Raw genomic sequence first — 15,318 nt, 5'->3', positions numbered from 1 at the left:
GACCGCAGAAAGGGGAACCAGATCTGCCGAGGCCAGAATGAGGCTATGAGGATAACTCTGCTCCCCAACCGACAGGCTTTCTGAATGAATTTCATCAGAAGTGGAAGGGGGGGATAAGCATAAGAGAGCCCAGGAGGCCAAGCATCGACTAGAGTGTCTCTGGGGGTTTCCCCTCTGGGGGGAATTATTGTGAAGTACTCGCTGCATTCTGTGTTTAAAGGAGAAGCAAAAAGATCGCAGCGAGGCTGACCCCATTTGTGGAAGATCTGCTTCGCAACAGATTGATTCAGAGACCACTCGTACGGAGTGAGAAGCACCCGACTTAGCTTGTCCGCTAATATGTTGGATCGTCCCGGGATGTGCTTTTCTACCAGAAAACAGTTGATGGAGATCGCCCATTCCCAAACTCTCATGGCCTCTCGACACAGGGGGTAGGATCTGGTTCCTCCCTGTTTGTTTATATACCAGACTACAGACATGTCTGTCTGGATCGCAATAGTCCCCAGGGGAAGAAGGTCATGGAGAGCTTGCAACGTCAAAAGCACCGCCCTCATCTCTAGGACATTGATATGCAATGCGGTCTCTAGGGAAGTCAACGTGCCTTGAAAGGATCTGCCTGAACAATGCCCCCCCACCAGAGGCGAGAAGAGTCTGTGGTCAACGTGGCTTCGACCGGGTGTATCACAAAAGGCCTCCCTTCTCTGCGTTCCCGCGCATGCAACCACCAAAGAAGGGAGTCCCTGCAAACTCTGCTCAGTGGTATCGGCGTGTTCAACGGGTGGAGCAAGAGGGACCATTGGACTTGAAGGGTCCATTTAAAATCCGCATTCGCAGACGGGCATGGAGTGAAAGACCGATGGCTGCTGCCATAGACCCTAGTGCCCTCAGGACTAACTCCGCTGGAGGAGAAGGAATCCGGAGAAGGGCTAACACCTGATAAGACAAGCTGTTCAGTCTGACTGATGTTAGAGTAGCTCGAGAGATTAGAGTATCCAACCTGGCCCCTATGAATTCCAGGGCTTGTGTGGGGCACAGGCAGGACTTCTGTAGGTTTACTGAAATGCCTAGGTTGTGGGCTAGGGTCAGTGCGTAATCTCTCGCTACAGAGAGCGGATGCCTGTTGGTCGCGGTAAGGAGCCAGTCTAGGTACGGGAAGACCGGAATGCCCTGAAGTCTCAGGTGGGCTGCAACCACCGCCAGGACTTTGGTGAACACTCTGGGGGCTGAGGTGAGGCCGAATGGAAAAACCCTGAAATAATAATGACTGGCTCCGAGCCAGAAGCGGAGAAACCTCCTGGATAGTCTGTCCATCAAGATGTGGTAGTACGCATCTTTAAGGTCTATGGAGCACATCCAGTCTTTCTCCCACAGAAGGGGGAGGATAGATTGAAGAGTGACCATCCGGAACTTTTCCTTTGGTATAAACAGGTTCAGAGCGGAAAGGTCTAAGATAGGTCTAAGATGGGTCTGAGGTCCCCAGTTTTCTTTGGCACCAAAAAGAACCTTGAGTAATAACCCAATCCGGACTGATCTGGGGGGATGGGCTGGATGGCTCTTTCTTAGCAGCTTCAAAATCTCTGAAGCCGCTGCCTCCCTCTGATCGGGTGGGACATCGGGGAGGCGTCTGGTTTTGGGGGGAAGATTTAGGAAAGGAATGAAATAACCTCTGGAAATGATATGGAGCACCCATCGATCCGTTGTAAGGGACTCCCAGTTTGACAGGTGCTCCGTCAACCTCCCCCCGACTGCCTCCAGAGAGGGACAGTCGGGCAAGCCCTCAGGGCTGTTGCGCGGGTCTGTCCAAGAAAGGTTCTCTAGACCCGAAATTACACGCCCCCCCCCCTCTGCCTCTGGACCAGCGTCCACCTTGTCCTCCTCTGCCTCTAGAGGATGAGTGGTCCGCAGCTGGATGGGATTGCTGAGACTTGCGGAACCACAGCTTCTTTTGTCCCCTCTGATTCCTAGAGAAGGAACTTTGGGGACCAGAGAAGCGGACTCCGACGGCAGACCGCATCTTCCTGTCCTGTTCACTTTGGACCAGCGTATCGCGAATGGTCTTGCCGAAAAGAGCAGAACCGTCAAAGGGGGGCGTTCGCAAAGGACGCCTTGAAGGGAAACGCGAAGTCACAAAAACGGAGCCAGGCGTGACGTCGTAAGACGACCCCTGCTCCGCTGGCTCTAGCGGCTCCTTCCGAAGCATGAGAGAGGAGCCACATAGACGTATTGGAGATGGATTTCAGAGTGGCCATTCGTGTCATAAACACATTCCTGTCTCCGACCGACATGGACTCCGGGGGGGCTGCAGCATATTCCTTGATCAGGTCTCGATGTAGCCTGATGGTATGTGCCATATAGTTCAGCGCCCTTATGGAAAAGGTCGCTGAAGCAAACATCTGCTTCCCAATCCGGCCAAACGCTTGAGATTCTTTATCTGGTGGGTGGACCAGAGAACTCTCCTGAGCGAGTTCTTTCTTGGTGACCACCGCCACCAACATGGCATCAACAGAGGATCCTTTAGCCCATGACTGCCCATCTGTGGGGGGGGCTCAGAATTTTATCGGGACGCCTAGGAATTGGCTCCATGGTGTCGGGCTACTTCCACGCCCTGGTGGTAATCAAATCCACCAGGGGGTCGGCTGGAGGGGACACCCAGGAAGTAGATGGGCCTGCCTCAAATGCCTCCAGAAACACGGATTCATCAAGGGAAGGTTTTTGGGCAGACCACCCCCCCTCTAATGCGCAACATTTCCATGATGTCTCCAAAGGAGACATCTTCAGGGGGTGACCTTGGGGAACCCTCCCTCCCTATCATCTAAGTCCGTGTCGGTGGTAACGGACTCGGGGGAGTCCAGGTGCCTCCTTTTACAATTACGTTTCCGAGGAACCTCCTCGGTGGGGCTATCCGAAGAGGGCTCATCCACGGGTTGTTCCTCCACAGGAACTAGCTGGAGGGCTTGGGCAGGCTGCCCCGATGGTCAGATGATGGAAGACAGACCCTCATACAGTGGGGGTACGGGTGGATCCGAAGCCCGAACCGGGGATCTGGAGGATCTCGACAGTACCCTCTCCACTACATCAAAAGCCGAAGGAGAATCACCCTTGCTAGCCTCTGAGAGCAATCTCCTCGGCTCCGAGGAAGGGATCGGGGTCGACCCCGAAGCAGTCGGCGCCGAGAGAGAGGTGTGCTCCGAAGCCAACAACTCCGAAGATACAACTCCCTCGGATCCGACGCTCAGCCCTCGGCCCCGAGAGCTCGGATCAGACAAGCTCGAGGGCATAGTCGGCGAAGAGACCAGCACTATCGGCGCCGACAAATCCCTGGGTCTGAATGGGCCCGGATCCGATGACTCAGATCCGTAAACAAGTAGGAGAAGGAGTGATCGGGGCAAACATGGGGGCCGCACTCCCCCCCCCCAGAGGGGGGGAGGCAAGAGCACCCCCATCTACATTTGGGTATGCAAGAACTGACGCATCATCCGATCCATGTCCGCATCGGAGATGCTTTTGGTGGACCTGGAAGAGGTAGACCTCGAGGGAGACCGATCTTCCTCCTCTGGCTCCGGTGAGAAGCTAGGTGAACGGAGCCGAGAGGAGAAGGATCCGGAGACCCCCAAAGGAGACTTAGCTATTTTTGTTGGCGGAGCCGAGGGGGGAGACTCGGCCCGCCTTTTATGGGATCTATGTCCCTCCTTATCCTTGTGCCTCTTCTCCTTAGTTGAGGCACTAGTTTCCCCAGAGCTCAAACCCAAAGAGGGAGGTTGAGTCCCGGGTTGAGCTGAGGGAACAGAGGCCGCGGAGGCAGCCGGAGCCCGAACGGGAGAGGAAGAAGAAGCTGGACTCCTGGGGGAGCTTTCCCACCAGGATCAGCTTGTTTTTCCTATCCCGAAGTGCCCGGGGGTTAAAGGCTGCACAGATCGGGCAGGCCTCTGAAAGATGGGCTGCCCCCAGGCACAAAACGCACTGAGTGTAGCCATCAGCTGGGGAAAGCTTGTGGCCACACTCAGTACATTTAGAAAAAATGGCCTTAGGCCCTTCCGCCATGTTAAACACTCACACACACACCCAAACGCTAAGGGGGGTGGGGGAGTGACAAAGAAAAACTAACTGTACCAGAAAAAATTAAACACTAAAAGGGTAGAAAAAGGTTTACTACCACACACACACACATGATTTTTGAAACTTTAGGATGAAGTTATGAAAGAAACAATGTCACCCAGCCAGGAGCTCTTCAAAGGGAAAGCTTCTTCAGCCACGGCAAAAAACGATCTGAGGTAATGTGGTTGGTAGCAGGGGATTATGGGTAGGGGAGGAGCTAAGAGCTTGGAAAGCTGCCGGCTCGGATCCGAAGTTGGATCAAATACCCACAGGTTGCAGAGCAAATGAAGTAACTACTTCAGATCGATGCATTTCTTGGCATTCAGTTTGAAGCCATGCTTCTGGCACCAGTCAGTTTATGTAAGGCTCTCTTGGAGGATGGTCACATCCCTAGGGCAATTTAAGACAGTGCCCAGCTTGCAGTCATCTGCAAACTTGGACAGCCATAGACCACTGGTTTTGGCTTGCACCTCAGAAAAAGTATATACCAAACAGTAGAGACCCCAAGACTGGTCCTTGCGGTACGCTGCTCATTAAAGGGTCTACTACTAGAGGTGGCTTCCCCTACTTTGACTGAGCGGGTTCCATCAGTGAGCCAGTTAGCTACCCATCTGGTAACATACAGGGTAATGTGTAGCTGGGAGAGTTTATTTATTATCCCGGAGTGGGGAATAGTTTCAAAGGCTTTGGCTAGGTCAAGGTCGGTGGTGTGCACCATTTTTACCCTAGTTCATGGCTTTGGTGACTGTTTCGAAGTCAACCAACATGATCTCCCTTTAAAAACCAAACTGTGTGAGGTCAAGGGTTTGGAGGTTGCCAATGTCCTTCTTTATAAAGTCCATGATGATACATTCCATGGCCTTGCAGATCAGCTTAGTTAGGCTGATGGGCCTATAACTGCCTGGGTCAGTGGATGCTCTACCTTTGCATAGAGGGATGACAGTGTCTGTCCTGCATTCAGCTGGGACGAAGCCAGTGATCAGGCTTTGGTTGAACAAGATGCCTAATGAAGCTGAGAGCTCATGCATGAGTTCATGTTTGACGCAGCCAGGGGTGTTGTCGGGTCCCATTGAGGCTGCATTGTTTTGCCTTTGAGAGGGCATTAAAGACCTGCTCCCTAGTGATGAGGGGAGGGGGGCAGGTGCTGGGGATGTCCTGGTTTACACTTGGGGGACAGGAAGTGTAGTTTTCACTGAACCTGTCTGCCAGCAGGTTGGCTATATCCATGCTTGTGCATGTGATGCTCTTGATAATCAATTCAGAGCAGATTTGGGTGTTACCTTTGAGACTGCGGACATACAGGAAGACCACCTTGTGATTGTCCTTAGTGGATGTGGTCAATATGGACTAAGCCTTAGAGGATTTCACCAGTGACCTCATTTGCTTGTTCAGACAAAGGAGAGATTGCTTCCAATTTGGCACCTGCTCCTTCTTGGTCCTGGACAGCAATTTATTTCCTTTTATTATAGAGTTTGTTTATTGCTACTGTCCATCAGAAAAGTTTACTCTTCCTTGAGGAAGATGACTTGGTCCTGTCCTGTCTTGGTCTTGTCAGGTATTTATAAGTCCATGCAGCTATGTAGGTGCTCATATAGTTTTTTGGTGTAGGCTTGGACATTAGTCCTAGTTCCAACTGAAGGGACGGTGGTTGTGAAGCTGCTTCTATCTGCTCTAAGGAGACTTGTAGTCAGCTTTGTAAAAGATTTTTTTGTTTGACCCTGGCAAGGGGCAGGTCAGGGGAGATGGTGACTTTGAAAGTGATCACTTTATGGTCAGATCTTACCAAGGAGGATGACACTTTAGAGGTGCTACAGTGGCTACTCATGTTGGTTAGTACCAGGTCCAGGATATTTTCACCCCTCATGGGGGAGTCCACCCAGCTGATCCAATGCATTGGCACTGACGAAATCAAGGAATCTCTGGGTGTTTGTATTTGGGTTAGACTACGTCTTCCACTCTATAGCTGGGTAAGTCAGCCAAGATCAGGGTAGAGGGTTGAATCTTGGGTTCAAATAAGTCCAGACAGGTGGAGTGGGCATCCTGAGTCATCGTTGAGAGTCTATAGCTAATTACGATTTGAATAGGTGTTTTGGCAACAGTTAACTGGACTTGGGAGTGTTCTCCTGTGCGTCATACTGTCTTACCAGCTTGTAGGTGTGGGTCTTTGATAATTATTGAAATTCCACCTCCTTTGACTTTGTAGCCCTCCATTTGGGGTCTGATGATATAGTAGGATGAGTAACTTGATAAGGCTGATGTGCTCTCCACACCCTTGAACCAGGTTTCAGGGACTGCATAAATGTCAGCATCCTCCAGGTGTGGAATGCCTGCAATAAGTGCAGTTTCATGCTAAGACTCCTAGTGTTTAGCAGCATAACCTTTAAATTTTGTTTAGAAGAATTTTTCATCTTGATAATTTTGTCCTCATGACTTTGCCTAAAAAAGGCACTATGAGGGAGGCAAGAGCCTTTGCCAGAAGCCTGATGTCCAGGGGAGATAGATGAAGACCACCTCTGGCAAAGCATCATTGTCTGTCAATCATGTCCTCCCAGGCTGTCAGGTCATGGATCCCCTTTGAATGACACCAGAAACTAAGCCAATTGTTAAAGTCAATAATTCTCTGTTAGTACTGAGGCATCATTCTGGGTGATGGTAGGATGCTGCTTAAGGCTAGTGACATACCTGTCCAAGACACACATTCAGCAAGCTCAATCATGTCTCTCTTCATATAGTCCAGAGAGGTATGTCTCAAGTCACTGACACCAACATGGACTATGACAGAGTCATAACAGCACCTGTTGTTTAGAGACATGACTGCATGCATGATGTGGTGGATTCTAGTACCTGACTAGCAACCTACCATGACTTTCTCCTTGTCTAGCCTGGTGAGGGGCACATCTGTGTGTCTCACAGTAGAGTCTGCCGTGACTAGTATATTGAGTTTGCGGCTGGGCCTGAAGGGCTGTGAAAGACAGGCATGTGCACTGTGTGTGGTGCTGTGGGTTGTGATGTGTGCGTGTTTTTGCCTCAGAGGACTCTCTTGTTAAGGTAGGTTTTTATTGAGAACCTCCACATATGTAGGAGTGTGTGTTATACAAGTGTGGGTGGTGTTAGAGGTGTGATGATTGTAGCATTTGTGCAGACAACCTTCTCTGTGCCAGATGTACTGGCTTGAGATTGAGACAGCAAGGATTCTATGTTCTTAAGGTAACTATCTCTCACATATTGCGTTCCAAGGTGATACTATTAGAGGGTTGTCTGTGTACATGAGGCAGTTACTACACTGTCTCAGGATGCCAATATCAGCCAGCCTAGCAGGAGAAACAGGAAATTGTCCATCCATGGTTGCCAGAATCAGAGAGAGGGGTCAGGGATAGTAGACTGGGTACTATCGGAGGAGAGTACCTACAGGTGTGAGTAGGGCTGGATAAAATCAATACAGTAGCTGCAAGGGAGTGGCTCACTTACACAGGAGTGCTGGTAAGGGAAAAATGTAGCAGATACACCTCGCAAAGGGTTAAAACAGTGCAGCTGTGGTGTGCAATATGCAAACAATCTCAAACCTGTGCAAATGCTGGATTTAAATACCACAAAACAAAAGTAAAATAGAAACACTGGAAATGACCATTCAAAGCTTGTCCCTGAGTTTTTAGCTACACAGTACACAAAATCAAAGATGTCCAGTAGGCTGGAATTGTTGTATAAATATATAAATACTTTAATAAAATAACAAAAACAGGTAAGCACTTTCGTAATGTATTTACTTCTTCAGACCATAAAATACACATTCAAACAAATTCAAACAAACCATTTAAAAAATTTGGCCAATCAAAATGAAAATATTAGTCATGTGATATGAATCAGTGATCTAGACCTCTTCTTTTTAAAGCAGGTTTTAAAGAGATAGTACTGTTTAGCACTGGAGACACATCTGCTCTAAAATCTAGGATCCATTTCAGCTGCAAAAATTCAGTTTCATTACTGACATCACCTTCTTTGATGTTAGTATTAAATTGCTGCAGGACTAAAAACTTAAATTTGTGTCATCAAAATCTAACATATGCTTAGCTAGTGCATTAGTAGGCTTACCATTCCTTACATTACCAACACGCTCTGTAAGTGTACAATTTGTTTTCCCTATGTAGAACATTTCACATGCTATGCATTATGCCATATAACAAGATTCCCACTGTTACAATCTGCATAAAAATGAAAACTGACGTCTTTAAAGGTCCTAGGATGAATAGTAGCAGTAGATGACCAAATAAATCTACACGCCTTACAAGACTTACAGGCAAGTGCCTTGATGTTCAGATTGTATCCTAGAGGGTCTAGATTGTTTATAACATAGGCACAGTTTTAAAGTGTTATTATTCCTAAAGACAAACTGCGGAGTATCACCAATAAAACTTTGCTTATATTGTCGTCCATCATTAAAATTGGCCAATTCTTTTTCATAAAATCACATACAAAGTTAATATTGCTGGAATAAGTTAGAACCATTCTGTTTTTATCAAACTTACTGGTTAGCTGTGAATTAGTACACTGTCTCTCAGGTTTCTTAGAAAAATAAGGGAGAACTCCTTTCATAGTAACTTCTTCTATGGCCTGCTCTATTACTCCTATACTATATCCCCTTTACAGTAGTTCAATGCGTAAAGTGTCTAAGGCTCTGCTCAAAGAAGAGGCATCACTATGTAAATGCATTAGTCTAAAAATGTGGTTAATTCATGTCTAGCAATGTGTCAGGGATGCATGCTCGTATTATGTAAAATATTACTTTTCTTGCAGGGTTTCCAGTAAACACTAGTTGATAAAGTACCTAACTCAATAATGTTAATCATTATTGTCCAAAATTTCAATGCATGTCACAGAGCTATGCATAGTAAAACTATGATAGGAAGTAGTGTTCTGTAAATGATCAGCAAACTGATCTAAAATATGGGAGGGACCTTGCCAAACAAAAAAGATTTCATCTACAAAGTGTCTGTAGAACTTCACATAATTACCAAATAAAATGTTATTAAAAACAGTCTGTTTCTCCCACTGAGCAAGAACTAGGTTGGCATACGAGTTAGCACATGCTGTTCACATAACCACCCCTAATTTCTGCAAAAGAGAGCCAGTTTCAAATGAAAAGAGGTTATTTTCCAAGATGATCTGTAATAAAAGCACAAATAAGTTCTATTTTAGAGTTCATAAATGTCATCTCAGACAAAAAAGGAACTGTCAACCCCTAAATCATTGTGGATGACTGAACAGAGAGTTTACATCTAGGGTTACAAGAATAACACCTTCCAAGCTATTGGACTTACTGGACCACTCAAACAAATCCTGAAGGAATTGTTAGAGTCCTTCAGGATACTTACAACCAAGTCCAGGGGCTGCTTCAACTGCTTTTCCACATAGACTGATGGTGGTTCTGTCAGCCACCCTCTCCCTGACACAACTGGCTGAAGGGGTGGGTTGGCTGCATCTTTATGAACCTTCGGCAAGCCATATATCGCAGGTATCAAGGGATGGTCCACTTTTTAGTGCATAAATCATACTCTATCTGACCAGTCATTAATAGGTCATACAAATAGAAATTAACACCATTAATGATACCAGTAATTTGATATTTCTGTAATTTTAAATACATACCTTCCTCTGTTAATATAGCCATCATTTTGTCAGTATAGTCACTCTTGTCCAGCAAAACAATCCCATCTCCTTTATCAGCCAGCCTGATGCTTAGCCGTTGCATCTTGGTTAGTTCATGCAATGCTGTTGTTTCATTAATTGTTAGACTGTAGAATTCAGTCTCATAGCTTCTAAACATATAGCCAGCTCTTAAATCTCTCTCACACATTAAAAAACGCTTCTACAGCTGAAGAAAACTTTGCTGTGAACACACTAGACTTCTTAAATACATTAAACATTTCTTTCCCTTCTGGGAAAGTCACCCCCAACATTAACTTCCTAGCAAATAATCGTAAATCTAACAGTACATCCGTTAAATTAGTAGTTGCTGGAATGAATGAAAGCCCTTTATTAAGGACTGCAGTTTGTTCTGATATAAGTGGGTTGGAGGATAAGTTAAAAATCAGATTACTCCCCACCGTTTTCAATGAGTTCAGTCTTTTCCATTTGGTCGGCGTATCCACTCTCATGTTCTGCCTCCCTTGCCTGCTGTGTGAGTGCCCTTTTCTTTTTTTCTTGTCTTATTGGGAGCGCTTTTTCTAAAAACAAACTTGATCTTTGTTTTAATTGTCATTTGAAGTAGTATTGCTCATACAGTCAGGGCCATGCCCTCTATAAGCCTTAGGTCTCACTACCAGCTCAACTTGAGTGTTTATCATACAGTCACTAGAACGAGCAGTTGTAGAAGGGGATGGCTGCATTATCTCTGCAGTTAACAGACTTATTTCATGTTGCGCCATTGAAATCACTTGAGGGACTGATGTATTCACATCTACTGTTGAATCAAAGCCTCTGCTACTGCTTACATCCATCCTATCACACCCTCCTGACAGAACTAAGCCTATCTGATGTGACGCATTTGGTGGGGGCGGATCCAAAACCTCAAAATTGCTCTCGTTGTTCCTCGTTGGTATATTTTCTCTGGGCCAGGAGAACACATTGCCCTTTTGAAAGTCCTTGACATCTCTTTGTAATTTTTTTATGCTTGTCACTCTAATTTCCGCTCGTAAAGCGATACACTACAAAGCACTTCATCCAAAAGTTTAGTGTACATGTCAGCCTTATAGGCATCACTAATAGAAACAGTTCATTAATCTGGCTGGCCAATGATTAGAAGAATTCATTCAATAAGAGCATATAGCTAAAGCTTAACTGTAAGTTCAACACTTGCTAGAACTTCAATAGTTCAGGGTAATTAACCCCATAAGTACACATAGCCCTCTGGGGACAATCTTATGATGTAGAGCGGCTTCCATGTAAAACCTTTGCCATTGCAGTCTCTTGTACTTGTAGAGCTCGTCTTTCAGTACTCAGTGACATGCGAAAAGTATTCATGTTGTATAATTCATTAGTAGCATCTGCAGGAATCTCATTGACCAGGTTAATGTCAATGAAAGGATCAACAGTTATTTTCATTAGTGAGGTTAGTCCCTTTTTGGCAGAAATCATAGGCATGTTCGGAAGATCATTGTCTATCAACCTAGTGGCATTACCATTAGGATTGTAACCCAGCTCTATGTCCAAGCTTTCAGCCATCGGTCCTGTAGTAACTGCCAAAGCCAAAATATAATTATAAAAAGAAGTGTACCAAGACAAATCCAGTAGTAATACAGTATACAAAAATCAAAGATGTCCAGTAGGCTGAAGATAGTCTTAGCTAAACATACTATGCCAGACCAGTTCCAACCAGTTCAATTACTCCCACAAAGTGCAGGCAAGCCCCAGCCAACACAAGATGGGGTAGCAGGAATCACACAAACGGATCTGGATGTGGAAAAACCTGTAACCAGACTATATTAAAGATATTTAAACTCTGTTTAGGTCGATTTAACACAGAAGAACAGATATACACTTTAACAGTAGCAAACAGATTTAAACAAATTAACCAATAAAAAAGCTCAAAACTGAACCCTGTTCCAGCAACTTTCAAATCATACGAGTTCTAACTGCACATTCCTGCCACTAGGGTGCAGGGGAACCCTCTCTAACAAAAGATGGCCTGGTTTAGTGCTCAAGTTATACAAAAAGAGCTACATTCAGCAGGTCTGAATCGAGTCTATGCTACAGCAAACAAAGTGCACCAAATTCAGAAAAATAACAGTTCAAATAAGCAGGCACAATAAGCCTTTAACCAGCAATCCCAACTACAGAAAGCAGAATCTACCCCTCCACCTCCCACAAGAGAACAGACCACAAACCTTCTTAACGTAAAATAACTAGCCTGAAGCCTGTGTGCTTAACCCAGAATCAAGACACTTTTAGAATAACAGACACACTAAGCCGTCAACCAGCAGTTTCCAACTTAGAAGGATGTAGTCTACCTCTCCTGCCACAAGAGTGTAGACCACAAACCTTCCCAACGTAAAACAACTGGCCTGAAGCCTAGGTGCTTAAACCAAAAGGCTTAAAATAACAGTTACAGTTTAATCGGGCTAACATGCAGTAATAAATGTAGCAGAATAAATGACGTTGAATACTTTTAAGAAAAAGCAGCAAAAGCAAAATAAAGTAATAAAGTAAGAAGAAACACAAATATAGAAAAAGCAGCTGAATAAAGTGTCATTTTTTTCTTTAGGTTTAGTGAGAAGGGAAGAAACGAGATAATTCAATGTTGAGAAACTAAGAGGGTGGGCCTTCACAAATGATCTCTCTGTACTCAGTAGAATGAGCTGATGAGATGCGACTGTGAGGAGTTCCCAAATGAGACTTATAGTAGGAGCGTGCAACTCAAAAGCCACCAAATTTAAGAACACAACAAGAATTGGGTAGGTGGGAGGCAAAAAATGCAGCTAGAGATCAGCAATACTCAGAGCAAACAGGCCAAGTAAACACTTCAGCTAAACAGAGGCATTTCTAAATAAAAGAACCATGCTGTTTCTCAGTTCCTCCCACTAATTAGCTGACATTATTCACTGTCTGAAAAGGAATTCTTTGCTAACTTTTTAACTGACCCTAGGCAAGAACTCCTAAAACTCCAACAGAACAGAAAATTTAAAACAAAGCAAATGTAATACTAGAATAAGATGCAAAATGTAAGTGTTCAAACCTTAAATGAAAAGCTTCAATTGTGGATTTTTTTTTTTTTTTTGCTGAGGGATCAAACCTTTCAAAACTAGCTTGCCTCTGCATTTCTGAATGGCCCTGGTACCAAAGGAGGAACAAGTCTCAGATTTGGTGTCAAAATGAGTCCCCAAGCATATATACAATGAGTGTGTGGGTCCTGAGCCGGGATCTTATGGCCACAGGTCATACATTTTTTGAAACCCTGAACCTTGAATGCCATAAGGAGGACAAGGTATCAACCATGCAGAATGGTAGCTGTAAAACTAATTATAAAAGAGTCCCTGAAAACATGCCTTTTGATCAGGCGCCAAACAAAGATCCAAGGTATTTAGGAGGAAGGAAGGGGCAGGGGATGAGTCAGAGCCCTGGATCCACAGCTTCTAAAGGCGACTAGATCAGATCCAATAACTCAAAGGTTGAACTGGATTAAAAACAAAAAAAATGCCATTGGATCATGTGATTCTGAGTGGTGATATCCAGCATTCCAGCAAGAAGTAGGAAGAATTAAGAATAATGATATTAGTTATACAAATATTATGCTAATTCGATGTCTAGATGTTTGGCCTGATGTACCTACATTTCAAGAGCCTTTGTTGAGATTTTCAATGTCCACTGGTTCAGAGGTGTTCTTGCTGCTACCACATTATTTGTCTCTAGACTCCTTTCAATCTCTCTCTGTACTATAGAGATGAATAACCTTTGTTGCACTACAAATTTCTTAATACTTAACATGGTTATCAGGTGTATTCGTAAACGAACCCGGAATGTGTATGTATATGTCTACATCAATATTGTCCTGAACTCTCAAATTAAATATTGTTTTTTCTTTAAACCACTCCATTTCTTATCCCACCCACTGGGGTAAATATAACTACATCAAATGTTAATCATTTTCTTGGAGACTTTTTCTATAGAACTCCTCTGAGTGCTAAAAGCCCAGAAAAAAAACTGGCAATCAAATAAATATATATATATATATATATATATATATATATATACACACACACATACGTTCATAATTAAACAAACAACTGAATATTCCTGAAGTAAAGAGAACCATGATAGTAATATTTATTTAGCTTCCAGAAAAAAACAAACAGTTGGGCTTAGACGGTAAAAACACAATACTGCTATAGAGAAACAATAGTATTTGTGACTGCTGCTTATAAAATATCACTGTAACAAAACAATTTAAAGAGAACTTACAGCTCCAGCAATGATGCCGCCTTCTCCTCCCCGTGCTGCAGCAGCAATCGAGACGACCACAAATATGAGAACAGCACTGGCACAGCGCAATAAATCCTTGGGAAAGAGAAGAAAACATTAATAGTATTACTGCAGTTAATTCTGCATATCGGATGTACTGGTGCATCTCTCAGATATATTTAACACATTTGGCAGAGACAGTCACATACTCATCACCACACTTGATATATGGTTAAAAAAATGAAAGTACACTTATTCCATAATGAAACAGGTAGTCAAAGCATCTTTGCAGCAATCTAAAATAGCAAGCAGGCCGAGCAGTTGCAAAGGATAAAACTTCTTACCTCATCATAGACATATAAAGAGCAGCACAATTCCATGAACTATATCAGGTGCTAACAACCTATGGCACATGTGCTAAGAGTAGCACATGGAACGATTTTCAACAGCACGTTGAGTGAATTGAAATACAGTAATTAAGATCACATAAAAAATTGAACTGAAAGAGTAAATGCACATATGAAAGCAGAAGCAATTGTGTGTCAGACATTGGAGAGTAAGTGAATGAATGTATGAAAGCTGAAGAGACTGTGTGGGCGAGTGATCAGAGAGTGAGTGAATGCATGTATGAAAGCAGAAACGACCGTGTGTGACGGAGAACAGAACGTCAGAGTGATCACAATTAGTTATTTAATGTACTGGAAACATGTTAATACAAGATCAAGTTAATACGTTTCAATGATTGTATATAAAAATATGCTGGGCTTAGGTCAGGGTTACCAGATGTCCTTATCTGAGTGGGACTGTCCCAAGTTCAGCAGTCCAATCTAGAGTCCCGTGTTGCCTCTGAAAATCCAATCTGAAGTTAGTGAACCCATTGTTGCTTGTGATTTTTTGACTGGCTCAAATACCGCTGTTCCACACTGAATAGAAGTGGCTCTGTGACAGACTTTTTTTGATGCGTGCATGGTTGTCCCTGTCATTTCAGAAATCTGGCAACTATGGCTTAAGTTGGCACACTGAGTGACTTTGCAAAATTACTTCGGCACACTACTACTAAAAGGTTGCCAAACCCTAAACTACATACACCTTCCACAAAGGTGACCTGTGTAATTCTCAAGAACTTTTGTAGATAGAACTAGGTTAGATAAGTGAACAAGCTGTGATTATTAGGAAATAACTATATGTGGAATTGAAAGCAGCAATGCACAGATACAATGATACGTAATCCAGAAGAGACATATTTGCACTTACAGTGGTGTTGCATTACAT

The 15,318-nt window shown here is 44.1% G+C and overlaps 1 protein-coding gene across 2 annotated transcripts in view; it reads right to left on the bottom strand.

The window, feature by feature from the left end:
• CMTM5 (CKLF like MARVEL transmembrane domain containing 5) overlaps positions 1 to 15,318 on the bottom strand; it is a 364,621-nt gene that overhangs the window by 182,785 nt on the left and 166,518 nt on the right. For both annotated transcript variants that reach the window (XM_044058568.1, XM_044058569.1), the window contains one exon: positions 14,047 to 14,142. In XM_044058568.1, the coding sequence (XP_043914503.1) occupies positions 14,047 to 14,142 (96 nt within the window). The remainder of the gene's footprint in view (positions 1 to 14,046; positions 14,143 to 15,318) is intronic.

This window comes from Protopterus annectens, chromosome 16.part0 (assembly GCF_019279795.1).
Source record: "Protopterus annectens isolate FY-2018-M chromosome 16.part0, PAN1.0, whole genome shotgun sequence".
Taxonomy (NCBI): domain Eukaryota; kingdom Metazoa; phylum Chordata; order Ceratodontiformes; family Protopteridae; genus Protopterus; species Protopterus annectens.
The sequence above is the reverse complement of the archived record's forward strand: the minus strand, read 5'-3'. Positions and strand labels throughout refer to the sequence as shown.